Below are 13,112 nucleotides of genomic sequence, written 5' to 3' on the forward strand. Positions count from 1 at the left end.
ACTTTCGGGAAAAGGCGTCTTCTTCGGTTATCTGCTCCGCACAAGTGCAAATTTTCCCCAGTTGTGCTCATAGAGAGAGCGGGCTCTGAGCGACACCCCCGCGCTCCCGGGCCACTTGGGCGCTCCTGGGTGAGGTCCCACCCCTTGGTTCCACGTGGTCGGCGGCGCGGCCAGAGCGGCTCTGGATGCCGGTGTTGCGTGTGGCGTGGGTACTGGGATGGCGGGGGCCTCGTCCGGCGGTGAGTTGCTTCAAGGCAGGCGGACGGGGTGCAGAGGGTTGACTTGCGGGAGGAATAAGGGGCGCCCGGGGGGTGTTCGGAAGGAAAAAGGGACACCTCCGGAAACAGGATTTGCGAAAAGTATGTCTTGTGGAGGGCGGGGGTTCGGGAAGTGGACGGAGAAAGGGTATCTTGGGGAGACTGCCGGTGGTAAGGGCGCCCCCAGGGGGAACTGGCTGTCGGAGAGGCTGTCGGAGATGATGAAATGGGTGAGGGCATTCCGGCGCCTAAGAAGTTGGGACCAAAGGACCGATAGGCGTCCTGGAGGATTGGACCGGCAGGAAAGTGTCAACAGACACCCGTTTCCCCTTCTGCAGGCGCTGCTCGGTTCTCTTGTCCCCCCAACTTTACTGCGACGCCCCCAGCCTCAGAGCCCACTCATTTCTCGTTGGAGGCATTTAGGAGCCCAGATACGGAACTGTGGCTGATCCAGGCCCCTGTAGACTTCCCCCCAGACTGGTAAGTGTTCCCACACCGCCTCCCGGGAATACTCCCCACCTCAGAGGCTAAACTGGGGGGGAGGGGGCAGTTTAGAGGGGCTTGTCCTAAGAAACCCAGAAATGCTGCTTCTCAGCTCCTTTCCCCTGCCCCAGCAAGAGTCTGACCAAGCTTCTGCCCTCCCCTTCTTTCAGCCTCAATGGCCGGCTCGTGCCTCTCTGTGGCTCCCAGATTGTGAAGGGCAAGTTGGCAGGCAAGCGGCACCGCTACCGGGTCCTCAGCAGCAGTGGCCCCCAGGCTGGAGAAGCAACCCTGCTGGCCCCTTCGGTAGAGGCAGGAGGCGGACTCACCTGTGCCCCAGCCCCCCAGGGCAGCCTGAGGATCTTAGAGGGTCCCCACGAATCCCCATCAGGGACCCTGTTGCAGACCATTCCGGCAAGCCCCCCACCACAGATCCCTCCTGGCCTGAGGCCTCGGTTCTGTGCTTTTGGAGGCAGCCCACCAGTCACAGGGCCTGGGTCAGTCCTGGCACTGGGGTCCCCAACCTCCGGGAAGAGGAAAAAGAAGAAGCATAAGCCCGAGGCTTCCTTTCCTCAGGAGGCAATGAATGGGCATGGGACCCTGGAGGTGGACACAGGTTTAGGGTCGCCAAAGATGGATGCGGGGAGGAAGAGAAAAAAGCAGCAGCTAAAAGAACCGGAAGTGATGGAGCTGGTGGCAGCAGAGCCCACAGCTGAGATGCTGGACCCTCTGGGAGTGCAGTCTCCATCCACCAGCAAGAAGAAAAAGAAGTCCAGACAGACAGAAATGGTCGAGCCAGAAGTGGGGATGCTAGAGCCAGAAGCGAAGACAGTGGAGCTGGAACTCACGGTTAAAACTGAGCCTCTAGAAGAAACAGTCCTATCCCCAACCAAGAAAAGGAAGAGACACAAGGAGAAAGAAGGGACGGAGCCACTGGAGGGGATGACAGCAGAGTCTCAGCTGCAGGTGAAGATGGAGCCACGGGAGGAAGACATCCCACTGCCATCCTTGAAGAAGAAGAAAAGAGAAAAGGGACACAAAGTGCTGATGGAGCCGGCGACCGAGGCTACAGAGCCAGAGATGAGACCTCTGGAGCTCCGAGGGGAGATGATGGAGTCTGAACTGCCGCTTGAAGCTGAGCCTCAGGCCGAAGCAGCTCTGGCGTCCACCAAAAAGAGGAGGAAGAAAGACAAATGGCAAAATCCAGCGATGGAGCCAAAGACAGAGGTGGTGGAGACACAAGAAGAGGCGACGGTACCTGAGCTGCCAGGTGACGACCCTCAGGCAGCTCCAGCATCCGCCAAGAAGAAAAAAGACAGAGGGCACAAAGCGACAGAGCCAGGGACTGAAATGATTAACCTCCACGGTGAGATAATGGAGCCTGAGCTGCCAGATGAGGGGGAGCCCAAGGCCAAGTCAGATCCAGCATCCACCAAGAAGAGGAAGAAGCGGGGCCAGGAAAGCTGGGGACCAGAGACAGCATCCCAGGAGGAGATACCGGAGCTGCCACTGAATCCAGAGCCTGGGGAGGTGGCTCCCACGGGACGGGAGAAAAAGAAGAAGAAGAAGCTGCAGCAGGATCCTGTGTAGTCCCCAGGGAAAGTGGTGACTGCAACTAAGAAGAGCTGAGGTGGCCAGCTGGGCCATCAGAGGGGAGAGAAGAGCCCCCTCCCAGTGACTGTACCAGCACACCAGGAGTCTGGACTGGGAAAATGCTTTATTATTACACCAAGGGCCTCCTTGGCAGCTGAGGTCATTAGGGCACTTTCAAGAAGGGCTCGTGTAGGACATCAAACAGCCTGCGGGCCTGGCGGGGAGGTGGGGGGAAAGAAACGAGGAACTGTCATTAAATGAGCCATTCGTTGGGTACATCAGAGTGGGCTTTGGTTCTTCTTCTCCCAGCCTGGAGGGGGCCCTGGGGACTAGGAGAGAAGCAGCCCAGTCTGGATTCTCTCCCACCCAGGCCGGCTGTGTGAGGCCGGCCTGGTCCCCGCTCTCTCCGGGCCTTGGTTTTCCCCATCTGTAGGAGAGGTACTGCGGGACTTCGGAAACCTTAGACTTTGGAACCCAGGGAGCCACTTCTTTGGGGCCCGCTCCTGCCCCTGACCCCTCAAGCCCATTCTTACCTTCTGGGGCCCCAGGCCCGGGCACAAGGCCAGGTCTTCCCGGGATGCAGCTATGAGCTGTTCCAGAGACTGAGGAAGGAGGGAGTAAGGGTCAGGGGAGGCAAGCACAAAGCCCTACGCTGCCCCAGCGGGTCCGGGGTCCGAGACATTCCCGGAAGGAGGTGAGGTCCTGGGGGAGGACAGGGGAGGCAGGAAGGATCGGGGGGCACTTCCTTGAAAAGGCAAGGGGGCAGAAATGCCTGTTGGGATAGGGGAGTTGTCCCTTACCCCAAAAGTAGTCAGGAGCGTCTGACTGTCCGTTTTGTTGACCGACTTCACGGTGGTCAGACATTCGGTCACCTGGAAGGGGACGGGGAGAAGAAGAGCAGGATGAACCGTGAGGGCAGCGCCGGGCCACTGCTGTCCCCAGACTGCCCCGCGTGTAGGAGGCGCTCAGTAAATGCCTTTTTTTGGGGGGGGGACTGATTGAAAGGTCATCTCTGAGTGATCCCCGAGTAGCTGAGAGGGTATCGGTCACATGACGGGAAGATAAATACCATTTACTTCGAGCTGATTCAGCCAAGGGGAAAACTATGGTCTGGACTTGGACCTGGGTCCAAAACCAGGCCCCACTGTGCACACTGTGAGACCTAGGCACGAGAACTGACCTCTCTGGGCCTCTCGTTTTCAGGCAAATGGGGATCTTAATAGTACAGGGGTGGCTGTAGACATCCACCGTTACTCTTGTTGGAGCCTAGATTCAACAATTCATTCAGCAAATACTCCATGAGCACCGAGTGCTGGGGGTTGCTGGGGGCTGCTGGGGACATGGCAGGGACCGAGACGGCCCCAGGTCTGCCCTCCTGGGGCTCCCAGTCCAGTGCAATCAGTTCCAGTCAGTGGTGACCCAGATGAGCAGGGCTGGGATGGGGGAGTCCAGTAGGGGCACTTGACCTGGCCTGGGGGTCAGGGAAGGCTTCCTGGAGAAGGCAGCATGAGCTCAGATGTGAAAGATGGGATTAGGCAGGTGATCAGGCAGAGGGAACAGGATGGGCACATACCAAGAGCAGCTAGCGAGGCCCAGAAGTGACAGCATGTGAGGGCAGGGGGTGGACGGGGCTGCTGGGCCAAACAGGCAGGGCTTCGCCTGAGGCACTGGGGAGCACGGGAGGGTTTTGAGCCAGGGAAGACAGGCTCGGGTCTGTGCTTAGGAAGAACACTCTAGCTGCTCTTCAGGAGGGAGAGGGGACACTGGGAGCTGAGGGTGGGATTGGGGAGGAGAGATGACTGGAGATCAGAACTGAAGCTCAAATACTCAGGGACACGCTGGGGGAGGCCGGGCAGGGAGGGAGGTGGCCTCACCCGGGACACGAAGTCCTGCTCCAGCTTCTCCATCAGGAGGTCCGCCGGCTTCTGCTCGTAGGCCTTGTAGGTCTCCAGGTATCTCCCCGCCTCCTCAGGGCTGGGGCGAGAGGACATTCGGGTCAGCTGGGGTGAGGAGGGGTTGCGTTTTACATCCATTTCATAATGGCATAGTAACTGCTGATGCTAAAAATTCCGAACCCTATAGAAAAATGAACATTGTCGACTCCCCTAAATGCCCCCTGGCCGTACCCCCGGGAGCATCTCACAGGTCTCTTCCGGCTAAGGGCCCTCTAGAGCTTAGTGGCCTGACCGTGGGGGGTTCAGGCCCCACTTCCCACCTGAATGACCCTGGGCCGGTAATTTTAATCTCTTTGGGCCTCAGTTTCATCTGTAAAGCGGGGTGGATGACGGAACTGTGACAAATGAGTCAACGCTCTATAAGTGCCTGGCACTTAGAAGCCTCTTTAAGAACTGCTGGCGATTCTGAAAGGAAAGTCAGTGCCGGAGCATCTGCACCAAGGTTTGGGGGAGTTTGCAGGGGGTGGGGGGGACCCAGAACGACCGTTTCTTTGCCCAACCACAGGAAGCAAACCTCAAAAGCATTCAGCTCCCCGCCACCAAGAAGAACAGCTGCTGGAGGTTTTTACGTAGCCCACCATCAAAAAGAAAGCTCTGGGCGCTGACTGCTGAATCCTCTACAGCAACGAACATGATTTAATAATCGCCATTAATTTTCACATCAGACATCGTTTTCTGACATGTAAGTAACTGCTTCAAAGGCAGTGGAAACAACTAAATCATAAAAAGAGTCTACATGTGTGTGGAATAAAGTAACTCAAGCTCATCAGCACCAGGCAAACGCTGGCCTTTCTTGTCTCTGGAATTTGAGAATACTGAGTCGAGTCACAGTAAATAAAGTATTTGTCGTGAGGCATTTTCTTAGCTTTCAAAATCCAGCTAGCAAGCAATGTTTGTTGATTAAATGATGATTTATATCCTTCAAAGAAACATTCATTTTCTAATTCTCTTGTTTTCCATTAAATGGGCTCTGCCGCTTTTCTCTCACTATTATTGTAATTAGTCATTTGTTCAGGACACGTAAGTTGCACGCTATAATCCGGTTCCACAATTTGCTGTCGTTTTTGTGTTAGAATCAGGACATCTTCCCGCGTCAGCGGGCAGCGCTCGACCTCGTTTATTAAATGGTTGCAAAATATCCCATCGTTTGGATGTAAAGACAGGAAATATTCCCCACACAACAGCCTAGCTTCATGCCAGGCAGTGTGCTGAGCGCATTATGTTCAGAAGCTTCTGGCATCTCCAGAGAGATCCAGTAAAGCAGTTACTATTTTCAAACCATTATACAAAGGGGGAAACTGAGACCAGTGGGGTTGAGTCACTTGCCCAAGACTACACAGCTGGCAAGGACAGACAGTTCCCTGGGGGCTCTCGACACCACGCTGTGCTACTTCCCACAAGATGGAGTCATTTTTACACTTGTTTTTAATAAACAAGTAATACATAAACACATTTTCTAAATACTCAGGCAGTATAGAGGGGCACACACCAGGGCGAAGGGCACAGAAGCACAAATACCTTTACCCTTTGGCCTAAAAATCCCATCCTGGGGTTCAGGGCAGAAACGGGAGCGTTGATGGCGACGGCAAAGGCCAGAAACTACCCAAGTGTCCACCAACAGGGGGCTAATGACCGGTCCATCTACTCGATGGGATACTTAGCAGCTGAAAAAGAATGTGGATCCGGACAATGGGATATTATCCAGTGACTAAAAATGAATTATGGAGCCACGAAAAGACATGGAGGGAGCTTAAAAGCATGTCGTGAAGAGAAAGACAAGCTGGAGAGGCCACTGCGAGAACAGATCTCTGCTGGCCTCAGCCTGCCTCCGGGCACAGGGCTCCCGAAACCCTTGCAGATTCCTGAGTGGGAGCATTTGTTCTAACGAGGTGACTCTCCGTGGGCTCTGGGATGGGGGCTGGTCCCCAGAAAGTCCAAGCCATGATTAGAAGCTTGCAAGCTTCTGCCCCAACCCCCACCCTCCAGAGCTGGAAATGGAGTTAATAATTGACCAGGCCCGCTGAGGCCGCCTCCATGAAGTGTGATAGTACAAGGCTGCGAGAGCTTCCAGCCTGGGAACGCGTCCACACCCGTATGGTGACTCACCCCACCTCCTCCGGGACAGAAACTCCTGCACTTGGGACCCTCCCAGACCTCACCTCGCTGTTCATCTGCATCCTTTATCCTACCCTTTAACAAGCCGGTTAACCTAAGTGTTTCTCTGAGTTCTGTGAGACCCTGAGACCCTCTAGCAAATGAATCGACCCCGAGGAGCGGGAGGAGCGGGTCGTGGGAACCTCCGATCTACAGCGGGGTCTGGCGTCCGAAGTGTGTGGTCGGCAGTCTTGTGGGACCGAGGCCTGAGCCTGTGGGGTCTGACTCTATCTCTGGGTAGACAGTCAGAACTGAGTTAAATTGTAGGATGCTCAGCTGGTGTCGCAGAGAATTGCTTGCTGTGGGGAAAAGCCTCCACGCGCTTGACGGCCGGAAGTGAAGTGTTCTGTGTGAAAGTGGAAGAGAAAGGACAAAGAGCCATAGTGGGGGAGACCTGGGGACTGGGTTTCCCTCGTACACGCGAGGACTGTTCCAGCTGCGTCCTGTGATTCCAACTCTAGGACATTCTGGAAAAGGCAAAACTATGGAGAGGATCAAAAGATTAGTGGTCGCCAGGGGTGAGGGGGAGCGAGAGAAACAGGCGAAACTATTGTGTAGGGGACAGTAATCACGGACACGTGTCATACCTTTGTCAAGACCCACAGAATGTACAAGACGGAGTGAACCTGAGTGTAAACTACGGGCTTCAGCAGTTCACAATAATAACATGTCAGTATCGGTTCATCGATTATAACAAAAATACCACACTGATTAAAGAAGATAGAAATGACAGATTGTCTGCGGCGGGAGAAGGGGGTGTGCAGGACTCTGTACTTTCCGATCGATTTTTCTATACATTTAAAACTGCTCTAAAAAATAGTCTATTCATTTTTTTTAAATGTGGATGCTACACTGGAACACCACACGGCTGTAAAAGAAGAACAAGGCTGCCCTCCATACCGATGTAGAAAAAGCCTCCCGATAATGACAACGCGAGACACAAACAGCACACAGACGGCTTCTGACTCACGATGGTTCGACTTCGAATTTTTCGATTTTACGACCACGCGAAAGCGATACACAGTGGGAACCAGCTAGACGAAGCTCTGATGGTCTTAGGTGTATTAAATCCATTTTGCCTCATGATATTTTCTACTTACGCCGGGTTTATTGGGAGGTAAAGTTGAGGAGTGTCTGTACACAGTATGCTGCTAAGAAAGTAAGAAAACTAAGATGCTTCTACCCGTTTGCGTTTTGTAGAAACATTGAAAAGAAATCAAGAAACCAACGACAGCGGTTACCCGTGGGGTCGGGGGGAGTGGAACGGGAGGAAGGGGCAGAAGAGAGAAACTTCTCTGTGCGCATATTGCCGGCTGTATGTATACAGTGCGTGTGCGTGTGTAAGTATGTGCTGATGTAGACACATTCTGATTTTGTATTACTTCCGAGCTTTGAACTCCATGAGCGGGTTACCTATTCCCTAACAAAATAAAGTTTAACCATGATACATTCGGCAGCAAAACAGACGAATAAAAGTCCTCTCCCCTTAGTGCGTGCTCCCCAGGGGTCCACGGCCTGGAGCCCCTGCTGTGTACTCACATCTGTTCATAAACACAGCTGTTTCCTGCCTTTTTTTATATAAATAACATCAGGCTGCTGCTGGGTTCTGCCGCTTCTCGATGATTCTGACCTAACGTATCACAGTGGGTTTGCACACACAAGCAGGGCTCGTTAGGAAGGAAAAATTTTGAGTGCGGGAATTTTTGTGCCTATTTTCTGTTTTACTATTTTGTTTTCTCCTGTCAAGCAAACACGCAAGTGCCAGTTTCGAATTACCCATCTTGACGTTTTCGCCAAACTAATGGGTACAAAATAGCACCTCGTTTTTCAAAATTTACTTTTTTCCTGGTAAGCTATGTGAGTGACAAAATTTTCATGTGTTTTTGGCCACCTGTATTAAACATTTAAAAAAATCTGGCCACCTTTTTCTTACTGACTAGTAGGATATATATAACGAATACATTTAAATATATTCATATGAATTTAAATACGTTTGTATGATATAAATTTATGTCTATATATAAATCAGGGATCTTAAGTCTGTTATACACACAGCAAGTCTTTTTTCTTAGTTTGTCATTTGCCTTTTAACTTTATTTACAGTGTCTTTTACCATCTAGAAGTTTAAATAGTCTCGGATCAGCTGACCTTCTCTTTTATGGATTTGGGGGTTTGCGTCTTGCTTTGGAAGGCTTTTCCTACCCCAAGGTAAGATTCCCTGTAACGCTTTTATTATAGAATGTTTTAAGATTTATTTGGCTGATCCCGTGAGGAAGGGATGCCTTTTTTTCCCAAGTGGAGAACCAATCTAAATGGTCTTTAAAAACCTAGACGTGGAATTAACGACTCGGCCAGATTTTACGTCTCACTCCTAAGTGCCTGGGATGGTCCTGGGACTCTGAGCTGCACTGCCTGCTTCTGTGCCGGCCTCCCTATATGAAAGGCACTGGGACCCTGTTTTACAGATGAAGGAATTGAGGCCCAGAGAGAACCAGTGCCCGGACCAGGCTCACACGGAGAGAGGTCACGGGAAGGGAAGGGAGTGACTCTCAGGATAGAGCTCAACCTGGGGAGGGGGTGGGGGAGGTGGCAGTCTCACCTCCAGGCAAGGACCAGAGTGCAGTCGGCCAGGATGCACATCTTAGCCAGATCCTTGAGGGCTCGCTGAGGGTCTTTCTGGGCAGAGAAGAAAATCAGAATGAGAGATGTAGAAGCAAGCAAGGAATTACAATCTTAGGATGCCAGGAGCCTTCCAGTCAAATGACACTCCCTAAGCTCCAGCTGGGTGCCTGGACTGTGCCGGGCAGTGCCAGGACTCAGCGGTGACCGAGACAGCCCCAGCTCTGCCCTCCTGGGGCTCACAGTCTGAAGAGAGGGACAGACCCGTCTGAGACAGTGATGACCCAAAGTGGCTAGGGCTGGGGTGGGGGAGCCAGAGGAGTGTCTGACCTGCCTGAGGGATCGGGGAGAGCTTCCTGGAGGAGGGGACATCTGAGTGAGACCTAAAGGAGGATGAGGAGGAGTAAAGGCAGCAAAGGAGAGCAGAAAAGGGACTCTCGGACATGGGAAAGAGCATATGCAGGGACGGCACGCGAAAGAGGGTTTGCAGAACTGCGATTCACTCAATGCGGGACAGAGGGTCTAAAACGAAGGGTGACCACATGGAAGCTTAGACATGAGCCCAGGGAGCTGGGTGGGGGTCAAGTCACGTCGGGCCTCCTGGGCCATGGAAACAGGGAGCCATTTCGGGGTTCTGACACGAGATCTGTGCTTTAGGAAGACCCCTCCAGCTGCTTCAAAGATGGGAAGGGTCCGGGCTAGAGGCCATGAGACAAGGGAAGAGGCCGAGGCAGGGACCCAAGTGGGAGAGGGGGCCTAGAGCGGGCCGGGCTGTGAGGTCAGAAAGGATAAAACTGATTCGAGAAACATGGAGATGGCGGAGGGCTGGGGCCAGACGGCACAGGAGCGGGAAGGGCTGTCAAACTCAGGTATGAAAAACGGGTCCTCACACTTCTCCTTGGAAGGGGTTCGACAGTCCACTTTGCCGCCGTGAGGCCCCATGCACCCCATTTCTAGTTGGTGACAGGCTGGCGGGCAAGGGACCCCTGCTTACCACGTCCACCTGGACGAGCAGCACACGCAGGGCGAAGCTCTTCCCGAGGCTCTGCAGCCGCCCGTGGATGTAGTCCGGGTGGAGGTTGTGGTAGCGGAGGCTGCGGGCGGAGGAGAGGCAGAGCTTGGGGCGTCCCTTAGCCCCCGGGAGCCCTGCTTCGCTCTTGCTGCGATGCAGAGGGCTTGGGAGGCCTTACCGGGACCTGAGGCTCAGAGGGGGGATGACTTGCCCAAGGTCACCCTTCACGGAAGGGACACAGAGGGGTTTGGTAGCGAGCGCTGCTTGGCTCTGGCCCCCTGGGAGTTTGGCCCCTCAGGTTCTTCTCTGAAGATGGAAGAGATGTGGGTTTTGGGTGGAGAGGAGACCAGCACCCTAGAGACTGTGGACCAGGGGATGCTGCGGGGCTGGTCTTGGGAAGCAGGGCTGTCCCCAGGACTGCGGGCTTTGGCCTCGCTGGACTCTGGCAGAGATGGGGGGGCGGGATTCTCCACCCGGGGCACTGGGGCCATCTCTGCCCAGCAGCCGCCAGCTCTCATTCCCTGTAGGGAGGGCGAGAACTGAGAAGCTTCACTTCCGCCTCTGGCTCTGTCTGGAAAGGGGGCCCCAGGACTGGGTGGTGGAGAAACCGTGGCTCTCGTCAACTCCAGTCCAGGACGTTGGAGCCACTTAGTCTGGGACACGAGTGACCCAGTCCCTCTGCCCTCAGACCCAGAGTCAGGGACCCCAGGTCTTAACGTCCGTTCTGGGCACCACAGGCCCCGACCCCCTCACAGACAGGGGCGCGCCTAGGCCCGGAGCCGACGGCCCACGCCCGCACGGCTCCTACAGAACAGCCTAGAGACCAAGCTCACCTGAGGAACAGGGCGCAGGTGCTCTGGCCCAGCACGTAGTCCGGAACCACGTCGCCAAACTCCCAGGGCACATTGCGCACAAACTTCAGCACGGGGTTGCCCCTCTGGGGGGAAGAAGAGCCAAAGCCACTGACGGGGAGGCCCCTGGGACCACCGCCACCCGGCACTCACCCCACCTCTATCATCCACCTGCCCTCCTCCTGCCCCGCCCGGGACTCCACGCACGGCTTCCCTCAGTCTCCTCCCCTCCCCAGACTCGTCCTCCCCAACCTCCAACGTCCTTGGTGCTCCAGCTCCGAGGAGGCCCCTCCCCCAGCCCCAGTCCCAGATCCGTTTCCAGCTCAGCCTTCTCCCTAGCCCCACCTGAATTCCTGTGATGTCTTCCAGGCACACCTGGACGATCCACCTCACTGAAAATGTCCAAACTACCCTCGTGTCCGGCCCCACACCCTCTCTATAGGCTGCATCCGGGACCTTGGAGAAGACGGGCGCTTTCAGTCAGCCGCCCCATTATCCCCCCTCCTCCTCTGAGTAAGCATCCCCGTACCAGCCCGGCCCGAGGCCCCACCTCCTTCCCAACACGTTCCCTGCTTAAGTGCTGTTTCATCCTGGCCTTTAAACAGTAAGTTGGAGGTTATCAAAACTTCAAGCCTGCTCTATCGCAACCAAGCACTGCATTATCCCACTGCAGATATGAAACCGGCCTGTGACTCCCCACAGGTCAGGGCCCCCGGTGCAGCATCTGCTCAGCAGGCTCCTCTCTCTCACGCTCCATCCTGACTGTACCCCGTAGCCCAAGACTAAAATTCTCTGTGCAATTCAAGCTCTAATCGAGCCAATAAGTACTTATTGAGCAGCTACTGTGTGTCTACAGTAGTGACCAGGACAGTCCTCCTACCCTTGCGGAGGACACAGACGTTAAGCAAAATAATCTCAGGGATGAATGTGTAATTGTCAAGTGAGGTGGAGCTTGGTCCCATGAGTGGGTGGGGCCGGCTCTCCTGCTCTCACAGTGGGCCAAGAATGGTCTGCGGGATCCCAAGTCCCAGCAGCCCTGGGCCATCTCATCAGAGGCACCTAAGAGCCATGGAAAGGCTTTGAACAAGAGAGGGGAAGGATCCTATTTTAATTTTTAAAGGAAGTGGTCAAAATCAAAACCAGACAACAACAGGAGGTGAGGATATGGCAAAAGTGGAAATTTCTCCCCCTGCTGGTAGGGATGGAAAATGACGCAGCGTTTTAGAAAAGTTTGGAGGTTCCTGAAAAAGTTAAGCAGTTACCACGTGACCTAGCGAGTCCACTCCTAGATAAATGCTCAAGAGAACTGAAAACATATATCTGCACCAAAACCTGGACACAAATGTTCACAGCAACATTTTCACAATAATCAAAAGTACGAACAACCCGATGGATTATCCGTCAGTGGGCGAACCAGTAAACAAAACGCGGCACATCCACAGACTGGAATACTATTTGGCAATGAAAAGGAACGAAGCAGCGCTGACACCTGCTGCCACATGGATGAACCTTCATTATGCCGGGTGAAGTCAGTCAGTCATCAGCTGACGGGCATTTGAGTTGTGTCCACTTTGGGGCTATTGTGAATAACGCTTCTGTGTAGACGTGTATTTTCATTTCTCTTGGATATACGCCTAGAAGTAGACTTGCTGGGTCATACACTAACTCTACGTTAAAATGTTTGAGCAGCTGCTAGAATGTTTTCCAAAGTGACTGCACCATTTTACATTCCCACCAGCAGCGTCTGAGAGTTCCGATGCCTCCACAGCCACACAGCCCGTTACTGCCTGTCCTTTGGACGACAGCCATCTCAGGGGGTGTGAAGTCGGATCTCATCGTGGTTTTGATGTACATTTCTCTGATGGCTGACTGTCTATTCACATCCTCAGGTCTTATTATTGTCTTTGTATAAAGAATGCCAGCTCCATCGGTGATAGGGACTTTATCTGTTTCCTTCCCATCGCTATATCCCCAGAGCCTAGAATAGCACCTGGCAACATCTGAACACACCTGCGGAACCCCTATTTTAAAGGCGCAGATGAGTTAAGTCACTTGGTCAAGATCTCAGCTACTGTGTAGCAGAGCACGATTCGAACTCAGACCTGTGTTCAATAGTTTTTGAACAAATGAACAAAACCCAGGGACAGGAAATGTAGCTGCACTATCACAGTCACGCCCCCAACAAGAAGAG

The 13,112-nt window shown here is 53.8% G+C and overlaps 2 protein-coding genes across 7 annotated transcripts in view; one reads left to right on the forward strand and one right to left on the reverse strand.

Moving 5' to 3' along the window:
- The first annotated feature begins 89 nt into the window (after positions 1 to 89).
- POLR1G (RNA polymerase I subunit G) lies at positions 90 to 2,611 on the forward strand. The gene is made up of 3 exons (XM_039866201.1): positions 90 to 239; positions 596 to 737; positions 911 to 2,611. Exons 1-3 carry the CDS (start codon positions 218 to 220, stop codon positions 2,325 to 2,327), a joined length of 1,581 nt encoding a protein of 526 aa, XP_039722135.1. The 5' UTR covers positions 90 to 217; the 3' UTR covers positions 2,328 to 2,611.
- The window catches only part of ERCC1 (ERCC excision repair 1, endonuclease non-catalytic subunit), a 16,521-nt gene continuing 5,844 nt past the window's right edge, over positions 2,436 to 13,112 (reverse strand). For 5 of the 6 annotated variants that reach the window (XM_039866208.1, XM_039866206.1, XM_039866205.1 and 2 more), the window contains exons 4-10: positions 10,904 to 11,007; positions 10,053 to 10,152; positions 9,039 to 9,115; positions 4,205 to 4,304; positions 3,131 to 3,202; positions 2,864 to 2,932; positions 2,436 to 2,544 (exon numbers count right to left, since the gene is read on the reverse strand). In XM_039866208.1, coding sequence (XP_039722142.1) covers positions 2,494 to 2,544; positions 2,864 to 2,932; positions 3,131 to 3,202; positions 4,205 to 4,304; positions 9,039 to 9,115; positions 10,053 to 10,152; positions 10,904 to 11,007 — 573 coding nt within the window. In that variant the 3' untranslated portion in view covers positions 2,436 to 2,493. Of the gene's footprint in view, positions 2,545 to 2,863; positions 3,033 to 3,130; positions 3,203 to 4,204; positions 4,305 to 9,038; positions 9,116 to 10,052; positions 10,153 to 10,903; positions 11,008 to 13,112 lie in introns of all 6 variants that reach the window. The other variant, XR_005653589.1, reaches the window with a different exon arrangement.

The sequence above is a fragment of the Pteropus medius genome, unplaced genomic scaffold (assembly GCF_902729225.1).
Source record: "Pteropus medius unplaced genomic scaffold, Ma_sr-lr_union100, whole genome shotgun sequence".
NCBI lineage: Eukaryota > Metazoa > Chordata > Mammalia > Chiroptera > Pteropodidae > Pteropus > Pteropus medius.